The sequence below is a fragment of the Myotis davidii genome, unplaced genomic scaffold (assembly GCF_000327345.1).
Source record: "Myotis davidii unplaced genomic scaffold, ASM32734v1 scaffold395, whole genome shotgun sequence".
Classification (NCBI taxonomy): domain Eukaryota; kingdom Metazoa; phylum Chordata; class Mammalia; order Chiroptera; family Vespertilionidae; genus Myotis; species Myotis davidii.
Genome location: NW_006287904.1, coordinates 1,378,624 through 1,392,667, shown reverse-complemented (window position 1 = coordinate 1,392,667; position 14,044 = coordinate 1,378,624). Strand labels below are relative to the sequence as shown.

The 14,044-nt window shown below is 50.0% G+C and overlaps 1 protein-coding gene across 1 annotated transcript in view; it reads left to right on the top strand.

Annotated features, from left to right (window-relative positions):
- The window catches only part of OSBPL10 (oxysterol binding protein like 10), a 138,078-nt gene extending 124,314 nt beyond the window's left edge, over positions 1-13,764 (top strand). The window contains exons 7-11 of the mRNA XM_015561258.1: positions 38-515; positions 4,823-5,009; positions 6,476-6,658; positions 10,065-10,218; positions 12,499-13,764. Of these exons, the coding sequence (XP_015416744.1) occupies positions 38-515; positions 4,823-5,009; positions 6,476-6,658; positions 10,065-10,218; positions 12,499-12,543 (1,047 nt within the window). The 3' untranslated portion in view covers positions 12,544-13,764. The remainder of the gene's footprint in view (positions 1-37; positions 516-4,822; positions 5,010-6,475; positions 6,659-10,064; positions 10,219-12,498) is intronic.
- The last annotated feature ends 280 nt before the right edge of the window (positions 13,765-14,044 follow it).

Here is a 14,044-nt window from a genome sequence, read left to right as displayed (position 1 = left end):
GGGACTCCTGTCTGACTGTGTCTCCTCCCAAATGCAGGTGGTGCTCCCCACCTTCATTCTGGAGAAGCGATCTTTGCTGGAGATGTACGCGGACTTCATGGCGCACCCGGACCTGCTGCTGGCCGTCACTGCGGGAGCCACGCCGGAGGAGAGAGTCATCTGCTTTGTGGAGTATTATCTCACCGCCTTCCACGAGGGCCGCAAGGGGGCCTTGGCCAAGAAGCCTTACAACCCTATCATCGGCGAGACATTTCACTGCTCCTGGGAGGTCCCCAGGGACAGGGTCAAGCCAAAGAGGACTGCCCCCCACTCTCCTCCCAGCCAAGAACACCTGATTGCCGAGGAGCCTGCGGAAAGCTACAAGCTACGGTTTGTGGCCGAGCAGGTATCCCATCACCCACCCATCTCCTGCTTCTACTGTGAGTGCAAGGAGAAGAGACTGTGTATCAACACTCACGTATGGACCAAAAGCAAGTTCATGGGCATGTCCGTGGGGGTCTCTATGATAGGAGAAGGTAAGCCATGTCCCATGTTGGATGCAGTTTTGTCTCTTCCACAGTGATGTTTGCATACCTGATAGATGATGATTTTGTTTGTGGACTTCCTTGTTTTTGTTTTGTTTTGGAATTGGGGGTGAGTGAGTAGGTGGGTGAGTGTGTGGGTGGGAAAGAGGGAAGGGTTTTGTTATTTTGGGACCAGATCCTGGTCATTTCCCAATGGGGCCAAGGTGATGGACTAGACGGGATGTAACTATTTGCCTAACCGGCTGCCCCCCTGGGTCTTTACATGCTATATGCATGTGTGTAGTGGCCTTACATAGGCTTTATTTTCAGCTTTGCATGAATATTAGAGTTGGCTCCAAATCCGTGAAACACATTTGTATTCATTCTCACCGGAGTTCTGGCTCACAGACAATGAGGATGACAGTGCTACCTATTCACAATCTGTTCATAAAAATTCCCCGTCAAAGCTCTGGCCTCTGAGCTGCGGGTTCTGAAGCAAGCAGCACGCAGTGTAATCGCACCCCTCCTGGGTAGAATTTCTCGTTTAGCAAATAGCTGTGAAGGAAGTCGATGTGTTGTTTGAAGAAACCTGTAATAATCCTTGTGAAATTCAAGCCTCTGTGTTAGCAGCTCTTTACCTTCTTTGAGTCTCAAATACTTTTGAGACTCAAGGATGTAGACTCACTTCCCAGAAAGAAAAAAAAAACAAACACCCAAACTCAAAACTTGGCTTTCAGTTCAGGGCGTATATGGCTCCTTGAAAGCCCTTCTGAAACCCCGTGAGATAAGAACACCTTCCATTCACTTCGCACATTGTCACTGAGCACCTACTAGAAGTCAGACCTGGTCCTCCGAGCTGTGGATACTTGCGTGAACAAAACAATCCTTAGAAAGCATCTCTGCCCTCATGAGGCTTCTGTCCTGTTCTACGAGGGAAACACAGTTATGTGCGTTGTGTTGGAAGGTAAATGTTTTGGAGAAAAAGGAAGCAGAGAGGGGAGCTGGAAGTGGTGTGGGGAAAGCAAGAGAGCGTTAGCATGGGTGGCGGCTGAGAAGGCCTCACTAGGAAGGTGACATGTAGGCCAAGACCTACAGGGGGTGATAAAGGACAAGCCAGAAGGAGAAACCAGAATTGGAGAAGGTCCGGGAGTCACAGGCGGCCCAGGAGTGTAGAAGGGGTGGTGGGCAGCAGGTGATGACCAGGGAGAGGGTGGCCGGCCGGAGGACGTTAGGGTCCCTCGAGGGCCATAGCAGGCCTGTTTCCCTGAAGCTGAGAAGATAAACTGATTCCAGGTGTTTCTGGAGGGGGAAGGGTGGAGGCCGGGTCTTTCATCTCTGGCCTCTCTTCTGATCCCAGTGACACGTTCCCCAACTCAGCCTCCTCCTTGGAACCACGGCAGGGAGCTGCCCTGGTGCAGCACCGTTCGGGTGAGGGCCACGCGGCAGGTCCCAACCGGTATGTGTCGGCCCAGGCCCGGGACCCGGCCATGCTCTGAGCAGGGAGCTCAGGTTCGAACACCCCAGGCCGCTCTTACTGGTGAAAGCAGGGAGGACAGTGCAGGAAGAAGACTGCTCAGGGCCCTGTGGGGGAGGGCGATGTTCGCACTGATTTGTACACTTGCGTCTGTAATAAGAGGTGAGAGTGGCGTGAATCTTGATGTTGACTTCTCTGGGGCTCTGTGTTTCCGTCGGTTGGCAAAGGCTTACCCAGTACCCCAAGGTCTGTACTGGTGAAGTTCTCCCCTTTGTTTCAGAACAGAACTGGGGATCTGGGAGATTCATTTCATTCTGTTTAATTTTATTACGTGTCCCCAAATTCCCACATACTATATACCATGTGAAGGAGAGACGTTCACGTGCTACAGAAGTAGTGTTGAAGCAGTTCACACCTTCAGTTTATACTGAAGCCCATGGGAGTGGGAGATGGCCTGCATCTTCTACAGATACTGCCCCCCCCTTTCTGTGACTGATTGATTGCTTTATCGATTCATTGATTGAATGACTGTTAAAATGTCATGTGGAATAACCCATCCAGCCATTAAGTTTTATTAGTATAGTAGAATAACCTTTCTTTTTGTTAGTCCTCAACTAAGGATATTTTTCCCATTGCTTTTTTTTTCCCCCCAGGGAGTGGGAGGGAGAGAATTGGAGAGAGAGAGAGAGAGAGAGGGAAGGAGGGAAAAAGAGAGAGACATGGATTGGTTGCCTCCTTCCTGCATGTTAATTAAATGTGCCAGCTTGTAACACGTGATCTTATTTTCCTGCAACAAAATACTCCGAAGCAAACGGTTCTGGATCCCGGGCTCAGCTCCTTAGCGGGCCGGGTATGGGAGACGGGTGTGTTCTTTCCCTCACTCGTCCCCTGCGTGGACCCAGCACATGCTGTGAATCTTTTGACTGAGTCTGAAGTACCATTTTACCAACCCACTCATTTTAAAATTTAGAAATCAGATGGATCCCCTTGTAATTTTGTGTGCAAATACATGGACTTATCTCTTAACTGCTTGCCTTAGGCTGAGCCGTATTTAGCTACAATAAAATGCCATTATAAGGCGCTTCATTCTGCCTTGGATTCACTTAGGTTGCAGCTCAGAGCCTGTCCCCCACCCCCATTGTCCTCAGCTCTGGCACTGCGACCCCTAATTGAGACACTGTGCAGTCACCCCATGCGCTTTGTCCACTACTCATCACACACACACACACACACACACACACACACACCCGCTGGGAGCAGAGGCCCATTCAGCTGCTCCTGCACCCCACCTGCCCCTAAAACACCAGGACAAGCGCTGAGTAAATGGCACAACCTCTTGAGTCTGTGGGAAAGGCAGTCAGTCCCGGCAAGTGCAGTGGCACCTTGGCCCCATGCTGAGTGTGGCCGCTGCCGCTGCTGCATCTCAGGTCCCCAGAATTCCCTCCCCTCTGTGACTCTGTGCTTTCCAGAAAGATGTTCTATCAGAATATTTGGGTTCCTCGGGTTAAGATCGGAAATGAAATTATTTAAAGTTTTAATGCCTGGCCTCGTGTTGATTGATAAATCCGTTTGTGGGATTTAAGACTCGCCTCCACAGGGGCAAACTGATGCTTTGGCATTTTTCAGTTTCTCCTGGCTCACACGCTAATGAAAGAGGTGCTTTCCTTGGGCTCCCATCTGTACGCCTGGTGTTAATATGGTCTTTTATTCCTGCTAGGGGCAGGTATTCTTTTTAATGCCAACCTAAAAATATGAGTTCGCGTTGAGCAGGCATCCTTGCAGGTTATTTAATAAGTGAGCGCACATTCATGGGTTTCAGCACAGAGCCCAAGGAATGTGGTCTCGCTAATGCCTTCCGAGCAGCTTGGCTCAGGGGCTCACTGGTGTCAGGGGACTTGAGGGAAGTGCCACTTGGTTTGGGAGAGGTTTTTCTAAAGATGAGCGCCAGGAGGGTGCCTCCCACCACTCCCCGCGCCCCCCCACCCCCGGCACCCCGCATGCATCCCCCTCTTTATTCCCCAGTGGAAATCCCACTGTTAGGAATTCGCCCATTGAGAGCTGCTTTAGAGAGGGAGGCGGGCTTAGGATGTAAACCCCGCAGGATCCCGGTGGTGTGTCAGGCTGTGTGCTTAGAGCTGAGCTTGAGAATCACCTTCCCCTCCTTAACCACAGCCCAGGGAGGCACAGGGACGGCTTCCCTGGGGCACAGAGGAAACTGGGGTACAGAGAAGTTAAGGTCTTGCCCTCAGGATAATGGCAGAACTCTTTAACATGCTTTTTTGAAGTTTAAAACATAAGGTCTGGCCCCTCCTGGCCTGGCCAGCCTCCACGCTGTACACACCATCTCCCTTTGTGCTCACAGGCCCTTGTCCCAGCCCCTTCACGCTCACCGCCTGGCCTTGGCACGGGTTCTTCCCGCTGCCTGGAATCCTCCCCCCTCTTCGCCTACTCAGCTCTTACCCAGCTCACCTGTCCTTCCCTTGGGGACACCTCCCTTCCAGGTCACTTCCCAGGGGAGGCCTCCATGGCCCGGCACCTCTCCCTCCCACCTTCATCACAGTTACAGTTTAGGGTTTGCTTGGTGACTGGTCAGTGCCCACCTTCTGGTCTGTCCTTGAGGACAGACAGGGGTCTGCGTTATTCACTGTTGTATTCTCGGTGCCTGGCCCACAGTGGGGCGCACAGGACATAAAAATGCCTGCAGATGAGCAGCCAGCCTTGGCAGAGGGGGGAGACCAGTGCCTTTGGCAGGCAGCTGCTTGGTCTCTCCCGTGCCTCCCGATCCCCAGCTGCCCCTCTCGTGTCTGTGTGCCTGACCGACTCCTCCTCTCCTCTCTCCCTGGAGGTGTGCTGCGGCTCCTGGAGCACGGGGAGGAGTACGTGTTCACCCTGCCTAGTGCCTACGCCCGCTCCATCCTCACCATCCCCTGGGTGGAGCTCGGAGGAAAAGTCAGCATCAACTGTGCCAAGACCGGGTACTCGGCCACTGTGATATTCCACACGAAGCCTTTCTATGGAGGGAAAGTCCACAGGTAGGCGGCGCGGGAGGCTCCATCTCCGTCTTATCACGAGGCCCCGGGGTCCATTTCTCCACCAGAAATTGGGTTCCCGCCATGGGGTGCTTTGAAAGTCAAGATAAAGTTAACCTTTTTTTCAAAGAGGTGTTGCTTTGTTTCCCCCTCCCATGGCAGGGTTTTTTTGTTTTTTGAAACCCTTCTCATGTAAACTTAACGGTGAAATCATTTGGGGATGTATTAGCAAACACCGGAGAAAAATGACACTTCCCTTTGTTACAGTAAACTCACCCTCCTGATGCCGCAGCCTGTTTCTCTGATCTGAAGCAGTTTGATCTGTGAAACCAGACTCTGCCCGGGAGCACCCCATTCATGTTAAATTGGCTTCTTCTTTAAGTCTCCCGAACCCCGTATCCTCTGAGATCTTTGCTTTAGGAGCTGGGGAAGCCCAAGCCTAAGAAATGGAAGGCAAGGTTTGCTGTTTGCAGAAGCACAGTGTTTTTATTGCTCCAGTTATAAAAGTCCCTCCTTCAGAGCAGATCCGTATACAAACAGGCTCCCGTCCTTGCCCTTTTTGGGGGAAAGTGTTCTGTGTGAAGTCACAGTGTCTGTCGCGGGGGAAGTGGGCGCCCTCAGTGGCCATTTTGGAGCCAGACGCAGGGGCTAACAGGGTGACCACGTGCTCTGCTCCCCAGCTCCACCTCCTATAGGGTTGGCAGCTTGAAATCAGCGGTGGTGGGGCCCCACGGAAATTGGCCAACGTAACAGATCCGTTGTTTTCCCTCCTAGATAGCCATTGCTAAACCTTTACCAGCACACCCCTAATGCCTTTCCCCTGTGCGTGGCCTGGACGTCTCCTGATGCGGCCACCTGGGAACCTTGGCCATGTTCAGGCTCAGGCAGGGAGCTTCCAAGCCTGGGTTCGAAAGCTCAAATTCAACCTGAGTTGGGCTGTTAGGAAGAGAGGAGCTGGCCTCCTACGCTTGGCTGCCTGGAGCAGGACTCCCCATTTCTCGCGTGTTCCTCTGACTGTGCAGCAAGTTCCCAGGTAGAGAGGGAGCTGGGATCTGCTTTCACCCAGAGCTGGAACCCGGAGCCCTCTCAGGCCAGGCAGGTGAAGCGAGAGGTCACAGACCTGCACACGGTGCTTTTAGAGCCCGCGCAAGGTTGCTGTGAGCAGGAGAAGGTATCCGTGCAAGGCCCAGCACGAGGATAATGTTGCTCAGCTTTCGTTAGATTAGCCTGTTAACTGATCTGTAGACTTGATTCATCTCTCACCAGTTTTTCTATCAATGCCTTCGTTTTGTGTTCAGGGACATTAGATCCCATTTTATAAGCTAGACTTTGAGCAGAACACTAAAAAAACGATTCCTCTCCATGCCACCCCATTAAAAAAGAATCTCCCAATATGAGTCCTCCTTTTCCAGTCTCTGTTTTTTTATAACGTCGCAAAGCGTGTTCCTCTGATTCCTTCCTTCATTCAGGGTCACGGCAGAAGTGAAGCACAACCCAACCAACACCATTGTTTGTAAAGTCCACGGGGAATGGAACGGCACCTTAGAGTTCACCTACAACAACGGAGAAACCAAAGTCGTGGACACGACCACGTTGCCAGTGTGCCCGAAGAAGATCAGACCGCTGGAGAAGCAGGGGCCCATGGAGTCCAGGTGGGCATCAGGCTGTTTCTCTCCAGCTGTTTCCCTCCACGCTCGACCCAGGGGACAGAGAGGAAGCCTTAGAAAGCTCAGCTAATGGAACGGGCCGGGAATCCTGCTCTGACTTGAGATATTTGGATTTCCCACTGTGTGTTATTGAGCAATAGAGCCTTTGAATCTTTCAGTAGGGGGTGGAGGGTGTAGAGTGTCTGCCGCAGACTTTTAATGCCTGCTCCCAAAGAGTTTGTCAACTCAGCTGGCCTGTTGCTTCATTACAAAGTTAAACACAGGGAGCTGCTAGTAATCAAAGAACCGTGCAGTGAAGCTACGAGGCACTTTTTTCTTTCTTACCAGATTAGCAACATAATTTTTAAAAATTCAGTGCTGACAAGGGTGTGATCAAATTGACATTCGAGGCCTTGTGCTTATAGTAGGAATGTGTGAGGTTTGGCTGCATGGATCATTCATTCAGTTTAATCAGTGTTGTATTTCTGGGAATCTATTCTAAGGGACAGTTCTTAGATTCAGAAAAAGTTTCAAGCATAAAATTAAATATATATTTTTGGGGCGACCAGGCCTGCAGGGGAGGGCAGTTGGGGGCGACCAGGCCAGCCAGGGAGAGCAGTTGGGGGTGACCGGGCTGGCAGGAGAGCAGTTAGGTGTCAATCACGTTTGGCAGGCAGAAGCAGTTAGGGGCAATCAGGCAGGCAGGCAGGTGAGTGGTTGGGCACCAGCAGTCCTGGATTGTGAGAGGAATGTCCAACTGCCCACTGGGATCGGGCCTAAACAGTCAGTCGGATATCCCTCAAGGGGTCCCAGATTGGAGAGCGTGCAGGCTGGGCTAAGGGACACACACACCCCCTCCCCCGCCCGAATTTCATGCACCAGGTCTCTAGTATAATATATCTATTTAAAAACCTAAACAAAAGAAAAAGCAACCACCTGCCTGTTTAGCAGGAGGAAACGGCTAAGTAAGAGTATCTGACCAGTTCGCATGTCTGCGCTACGGCATGAATATGCTGCGACCCCTTTGAGTGGTGTGTATGCAGGCACACAGGCAGACTGCCTGGAATATGCCCATTTGATTTTTCAACCAGGTCAGCAAATGGTGGCCCGGGGCCAAATGTAGCCTGTAGCTAATATCTGTAAAATTTTATGGGAACATAGCCATGTTTATTGGTTATGGCTGCTTTCCTGCTACAATGGCAGTTAAGTAGTTGGGACTGAGACCATATGGCCTGCCAAGCCAAGATGTTTACTGTCTGGCCCTTTACAGAAAATATTTGCCTTATCTAAAAGCATATGCTGCTCTTTAGAAATACGAGGTAGAATTAAAATGAAATAACAGATGATTCGGTGAAAGGTTTGCCTTTACCTGAAGTTTGTAACCAATGGAAAGTGTGAATTCTGTAAAATTGAGGCAGATGCAACAGTGCGTACAAACCATACGTTGTAACTAAGTTTAATACAACCAGGGCCTCGGTACCTCTGGAACCTCTGCTTTGTTGTAGGATTAGCATGCACTTTCCCGTTCTTCTGTTTGGGGGCCGTGTAACCTTCTCTGTGTCCAAATGGAGGGCATGAACTCCCACCCGTTGGCTTTTTCAGCTCAGCCTACCGGGCACTAGTCGCAGGACAAGGGACAGACTGCGGGCGGGAAGAAAGCTCCCCCCTTGCCCCGGCTGGAGCCTTTCCAGGGTCAGGAACCTTGCGGTTACTACCATGGCATGTCTGTTGCTGGTTTGGCAGTTGAGAACAGAAATCAGCCCTTGTGTTGTTGTTCTAGGGATATGGAGTAGCTTAGCTACTCCTCATCAAGTCCCTTTGCTGCCTCTCTTAGCCAGGGGAACTCAGAATTTAGCCTGGAGTGGGGGTGGGGTCTGGTATGGGAGTGGGACAGAGGGGTGCCACGTCTTTTTGGCTTACGTATGCAGACTTTACTGAAACATGGAGCTGAAGGGCAGGGAAACCAAGTCCAGCCCATCTTGTGTTCCCTAGGAAACAGCCCTGGAAAGTGGTAGAGTATCTGGTCCAGGGGTTCCCTTGCTGTTCAGAACACCTGCGCCTACTACGCAGCAGGTCTGCCAGGCCTTTCCTGCATGGCTGGGTGGGGGCAGTGGTTAGACCAGTTCTCCCAGCCCTCACAGTGATGCTGGCCTCTGCGAGCCCCCTTGGAGGGGAGGGAACCACTAGCCATCAGGGAAGAGTGAAGATACTTGCATTTGTCTGCCCACACCCATGCATTTGTTCAGGATGCCGAGTTTGGTCTGAGCAGACGTCCTGCCTTGCCCAGAGCCCCCAGGGCCCTGTGATGCCAGCCACAATCCTGCCTCAGCCACTCGCCGGCCTTTGCCATGAGGCTTTCCTGGACTTTCTGCTTTTCTCACTGACCTGCTCCCACTCTCCCCACCTAAAGGCTCACCTTTCTGCCCTTTCTTTTTAAGTTCAGAGACTTCCCCAGATGAGCCCCCAACTTCTCCCCACCTGTCCCCATCCTAGTAGCGCTATTAGTTGGGTCCCCATGTCTGGCCAGAGCTTTGTCTGGGGCCAGTTCTTGTCCTACTACCCCTCTCTAGTCCTTGGGCGTCTCTGCCTTCTAAACTCGGGGCCACTGTCTTATGAGGCTTTTCATGGGAGGTCCTGCTCTTGAGAGCACCCCCCTACCAGATGTCCTTATGCCCAGCCCTTCCCCTGGCACCAGATGTGTCAAGGGTGTGGGTGATGAAAAAGACAGTGATATGACCCAGCCCCGCCTCACCCTGATGTGGCTAAGTGAGGAAGTGCATGGGTGATGGTGCCCTGCTCTCCCTCAGTTCCTGTCCTCACCCCTTGGAAGAGTGTATGAATGAGGGGTGGTCCTGGGAAATCCGAGAAAAACTGCACAAGATAGCCAATCTAGGCCACCTTTACAATGAATGAGTGGGGCTGAGAATTAACTTCCTGTTTAGAGGTGGGTGAGATGACAGAGCTTGCAGCAAAATCAACTCCTCCTTCCCTCCCCCTTCTAACTCCTAATACCGGGTTTCCCTGTGGGAAACCAGCCATTGTCCATATATATCAGCTTGCTGACCTTGGTCAAGTCATTATGTGAACCTATTTCTCCTCCCCTTTAAAATGTGGATGCTAATACAGCATCTATGTCATTGGGTTACTGTGATGATTAGTTTATATGTAAATATGAGTAAATACAGTGAACACCATCTAAGCGTCTGCTTTATTGTTGTAGCAGCAGCATGGCCGGGTAGCCCTGGGTTCAGATCCTTGGTTCTAGCAGTCTTTGAGGCACCTGCAATGAGCTACCTCTACGGATGGCCTGCCCAGATGTCCTCTTCCCAGCTCTGGCCCCTCCTTACGGAGGATGACCCTCCTTGAGCCTGCTGTCCCTGCCTGACCACTTCCTCTCCTCTGTCACTCCCAGGAACCTCTGGCGGGAGGTGACCCGCTACCTGCGGCTGGGGGACATCGATGCCGCCACTGAGCAGAAGCGGCGCCTGGAGGACAAGCAGCGGATGGAGGAGCGGAAGCGAGAGAACCTCCGCACCCCATGGCAGCCCAAGTACTTTATCCAGGAGGTAACTTCACCACCTGTTTGGGTGCTTGTCCTGAGGGGCAGATGGATTTGTTTGGCTAATGCAGTGGTTTGGATAGACAGACAGATGTGGCAGAGAGGTCCTGGGAAGATGTGGGGTAGCTTGGCTCCAGCTTGGGGTGAGGGCGTCCTCTGGGCAGAACCGAGCACCCTGTCCCTCTGGCAGCCTCCATCAGAAAAGCCCACCGGCCTGCCAGGGAGGGCGAGGCATGGGATGGCAGACCTGGATGCTGTCCTAGTCATACAAACAGGCCCCTGCTACTTCATCATTAGCTGCAGTGAAGCGCCCTGCTGCCCGCTCCACACCGGGTGAGCTGGGACCTTCATGACTGAGAACTGCTTTCAGAGCTCTGCCTCCTGTGGGCCAAATGGGACAGACATGCTGGACAGGCCGGCCTGAGTCCTGTGCCCGAATGCTGCTGCTGCCACCCAGGAAAGTGACATGTGAAGGCAGAAATAAATCCTTACAAATGCCCACCCCTGGGCAATGGGCAAGGCACTGTGTGCTCAGTGGAGGCTCTTATGCTCTTGAAATGGTTTGTGGAGCAACTGGGAAGCATTCGAACAGAAGTGGGAGTAACGGGAGCGAGTCAGAGGCCAGTACAAGGCAGGCCCTCAGGAGCCGGCAGCATCCACGAGAAACAGGCTGGGAGGACTGGGGCAGGCCTGAGTCTGTATCTAAAGAGGGTTGATGCCACTTACCTCCAGGTGATCACAAACTGTTCAATTCTTCAAAAGTTCTCACATGGTATGAAGGAATTTTTAAAAATGTAAACACTGAGAACCAACTGAAACCTGAACGGGCTTTCTTTGGCTCAGGTGCTGGTAGGTCTGACCTGCGACAAGGAAGGATTACTGTGTAGGTAGAAGGCCTTGGGTGAGTTAGTAACCGTGAGGCAGACTCCAGGTCAGGAGCAGAAAGTGCCCCTGTGCCCCCGGAGGCAGGCCTGTTAGAGACTGCCTTTATGAGACTCTGAGTGGGAATCCTGTCTGGAAACCTTGCCCAGGTGAGATGAACCTGTATTGTTAGGGTTCCCCAGAGAAACAGAATAGAACCAATAGGAGACATAACTGCATGCAGACTTATTATAAGGAACTGGCTCATGGATTATGGAGGCTGAAAATCCCCAGGATCTGCCATTTGCAAGCTGGAGACCCCAGGGAAGCTGATGGTGTAATTTAGTTCAAGTCTGAAGGCCGAGGACAGGAGCCGATAGTATAAAATCCCTGTCTGGGCAGATGAGATGTCCCAACTCAAGGAGGCAGAAAACAAGGCAGATTCCTCCTTCTCCCACTTATTTACTTTTTAGGTTAACGGGTTGGATGATGCTCACCCACAATGGGGAAGGCAATCTCCTTTGCTGAGCTCACTAATCAAATGCTAATCTCATCCAAAAACACAGACACCCGAAATTGTGTAATCTGGCCACGCATGGCCAGCCAAGTTGACATAATTAACCATCACACAATCCTTTAAGGATCCTTCTGTGAGGTGAATCTGTGCTCTCGGAGACTAGCTTGTCTGGCTTCTGTGGAAAGATGCACACTCAAAAACAAAATGACAAAAGAAAACATACTGTTCCCTGCTGAGTTTAATAAAAGCCCCCGTGTTTGTAACAGAAGGCTTGAGGATATGTGAAGAATAAAAGTCACCCCAAAACCAGAATTGTTATCATTCAGTATATGCCCTTCAAGCCTAGCACCAGGCTGAGTGCACCATCTTGATTCTGGCCATTTCTCACTGGTGTTGGATTGGTGGTACTTCTAATGCGCGCTGATTTGTGACTGTCCTGCTGGTGAGAGCTTTTGTTGGACATTCCCCTCCAGGCTGATGGGCTGTAAATCACTGGTTTGGGCAGATTCCTCACATGCAGGTCTCCGCTTTTCTCTTTTGTCTGTTCATCCAACATGTACCCACCCCCACCCTGTCCTGCTGTTTAAAAAGCGCTCCTCCCTCTCAATCTTCCTTGATATAAACCAACAAAGCCCCCCTCTTTTGTTATTTATTGCGGGATTTCCTCCTAAAATGCTAGCATGCGAAGATCATATGGGCTTTAAGAGCTGAGGAGGGGTAGTGAGACCACCAGCCTGGCACAGCTGAGATGCCAGGGACAAGGCGGACGCACATATTGGTGGTGGTCCCGACAGATGCTAACAGTGCTTTGCATGATACTAAGCTTCCAACCTACAGAGCCTGGACTCTTGTTCCTCCCCTTTGCCTGCTGAGAGGTCTCCGTGTAACATCTCCTACCTTCTCTTACAGGGTGATGGCTGGGTCTACTTCAATCCCCTGTGGAAGGCACACTGACCGGGTGGAGGTGCAGAGCCTTCAGGAAGAGCCCCGTTTTTGTAGGAATTAAAGTGGTACAGTATCAAGGTTCTGTTGGTATTCACTGAGACCGCTTGATATCATTCAAGAAATGGTACCTGAAAAATTCTATACTGTGAAAAATGTACTCCAAACTCTGCTATAGGATTAAGTTTATTCAAGAGCCATTTGGGGCATGTGTGTGTACAGTTGTGAGCTCTTGGCATACTATATGTTCACACACATGCCATTCATTGTATACATGTCTGATTATTACACATGTAAATACTGCACTTACCAAGAGTTAAGTGGGTAATTATGGGCTTTTTATCAATGATTGGCCTTTTCTATTTTTCACTCTGCCAAAAATGTTTTGCACTTACAAAAGTATTCTCACATAGTCAACACCTGTCAAAAAAAGGGGGGGGGGGGATTGGCATGGCCCAACTGATATCCATCTGGTAGAAAATGGCTCATTCCTGTCATTTCAAAATTATTGTGATTCCCACCTCTCACCCCATTTGGCATTTCACCTGTCCATACTGCAGAAAGATAAACGGCTATTTTCTGCTGAATGGGAGTGGGCAGAAAGCTATTCCTGGTTTATGCCAGAGCCTCTTAGGGTGGAGCACCACTGGGAGAACTCCAGGCCCACCTTGGAATTTGCCTCCCATCTACTTGCCCCAGAAACTGACAGTTTCTCCTGCTCAAAGCACTAGTCATAACATTTTTTTAGAAGCTGCTGCTTTTACAGTAGAAAACAAGTCATATGGAGACTTCACTACTTTTATGATGAAAAAAGGGCTTTAGAAGTTAAATATACGCATGCATATAATAAACATGCACAACCACAACCTCAATCTTGTATTTAGTTTGGGGGGGAAAGGATTTCCTGTGGATTTTTTTTTTAGTGCACCTCTATTATTTGACCCAAACTCTGCAGCAAAACCACTGTGATTCAGTTGAATTTCAGTCCTCAGCCTTTACAAATGAGGTCAAGACACAATTAGAATATAAAGGAAGAAAAAATATAACATTTGATTTTTGCTTACTGCTTATTTTATTTTTTACTGTACCACTCTGAAGAATATTTATAAAATCCAGTAGCATGAATGCTTCTCTGTAGTAATACTAATTTGTGCCTTTTGTCTGCTTCCTTAAGACCAATTGTTCACACTTTGTAGATATTAGACAAATATATTTCGATTAAATACTATACCTGTGTGTCTTTTATTTTTAGGGATTCAAAAGTTCTGTTGGAATTGATGGCTCTAAATGAGCTCAAATTTTGTTAATTTGATGTGAACAGCATTCATATTTACATCAAAACAGTATTTCAAACATGAGAAATCTACCAAACATTATGGATATTCCATGACAAATTTGTAAGAACATTTAAGTCATATCTAGTGAATGTTTTATTTTGTGGAAAGTTACTACCAGGCAAAGTAGTAATGTAGGCATATTTAGGTGTATAGTCTTAAAATACCTGGGAGAATAA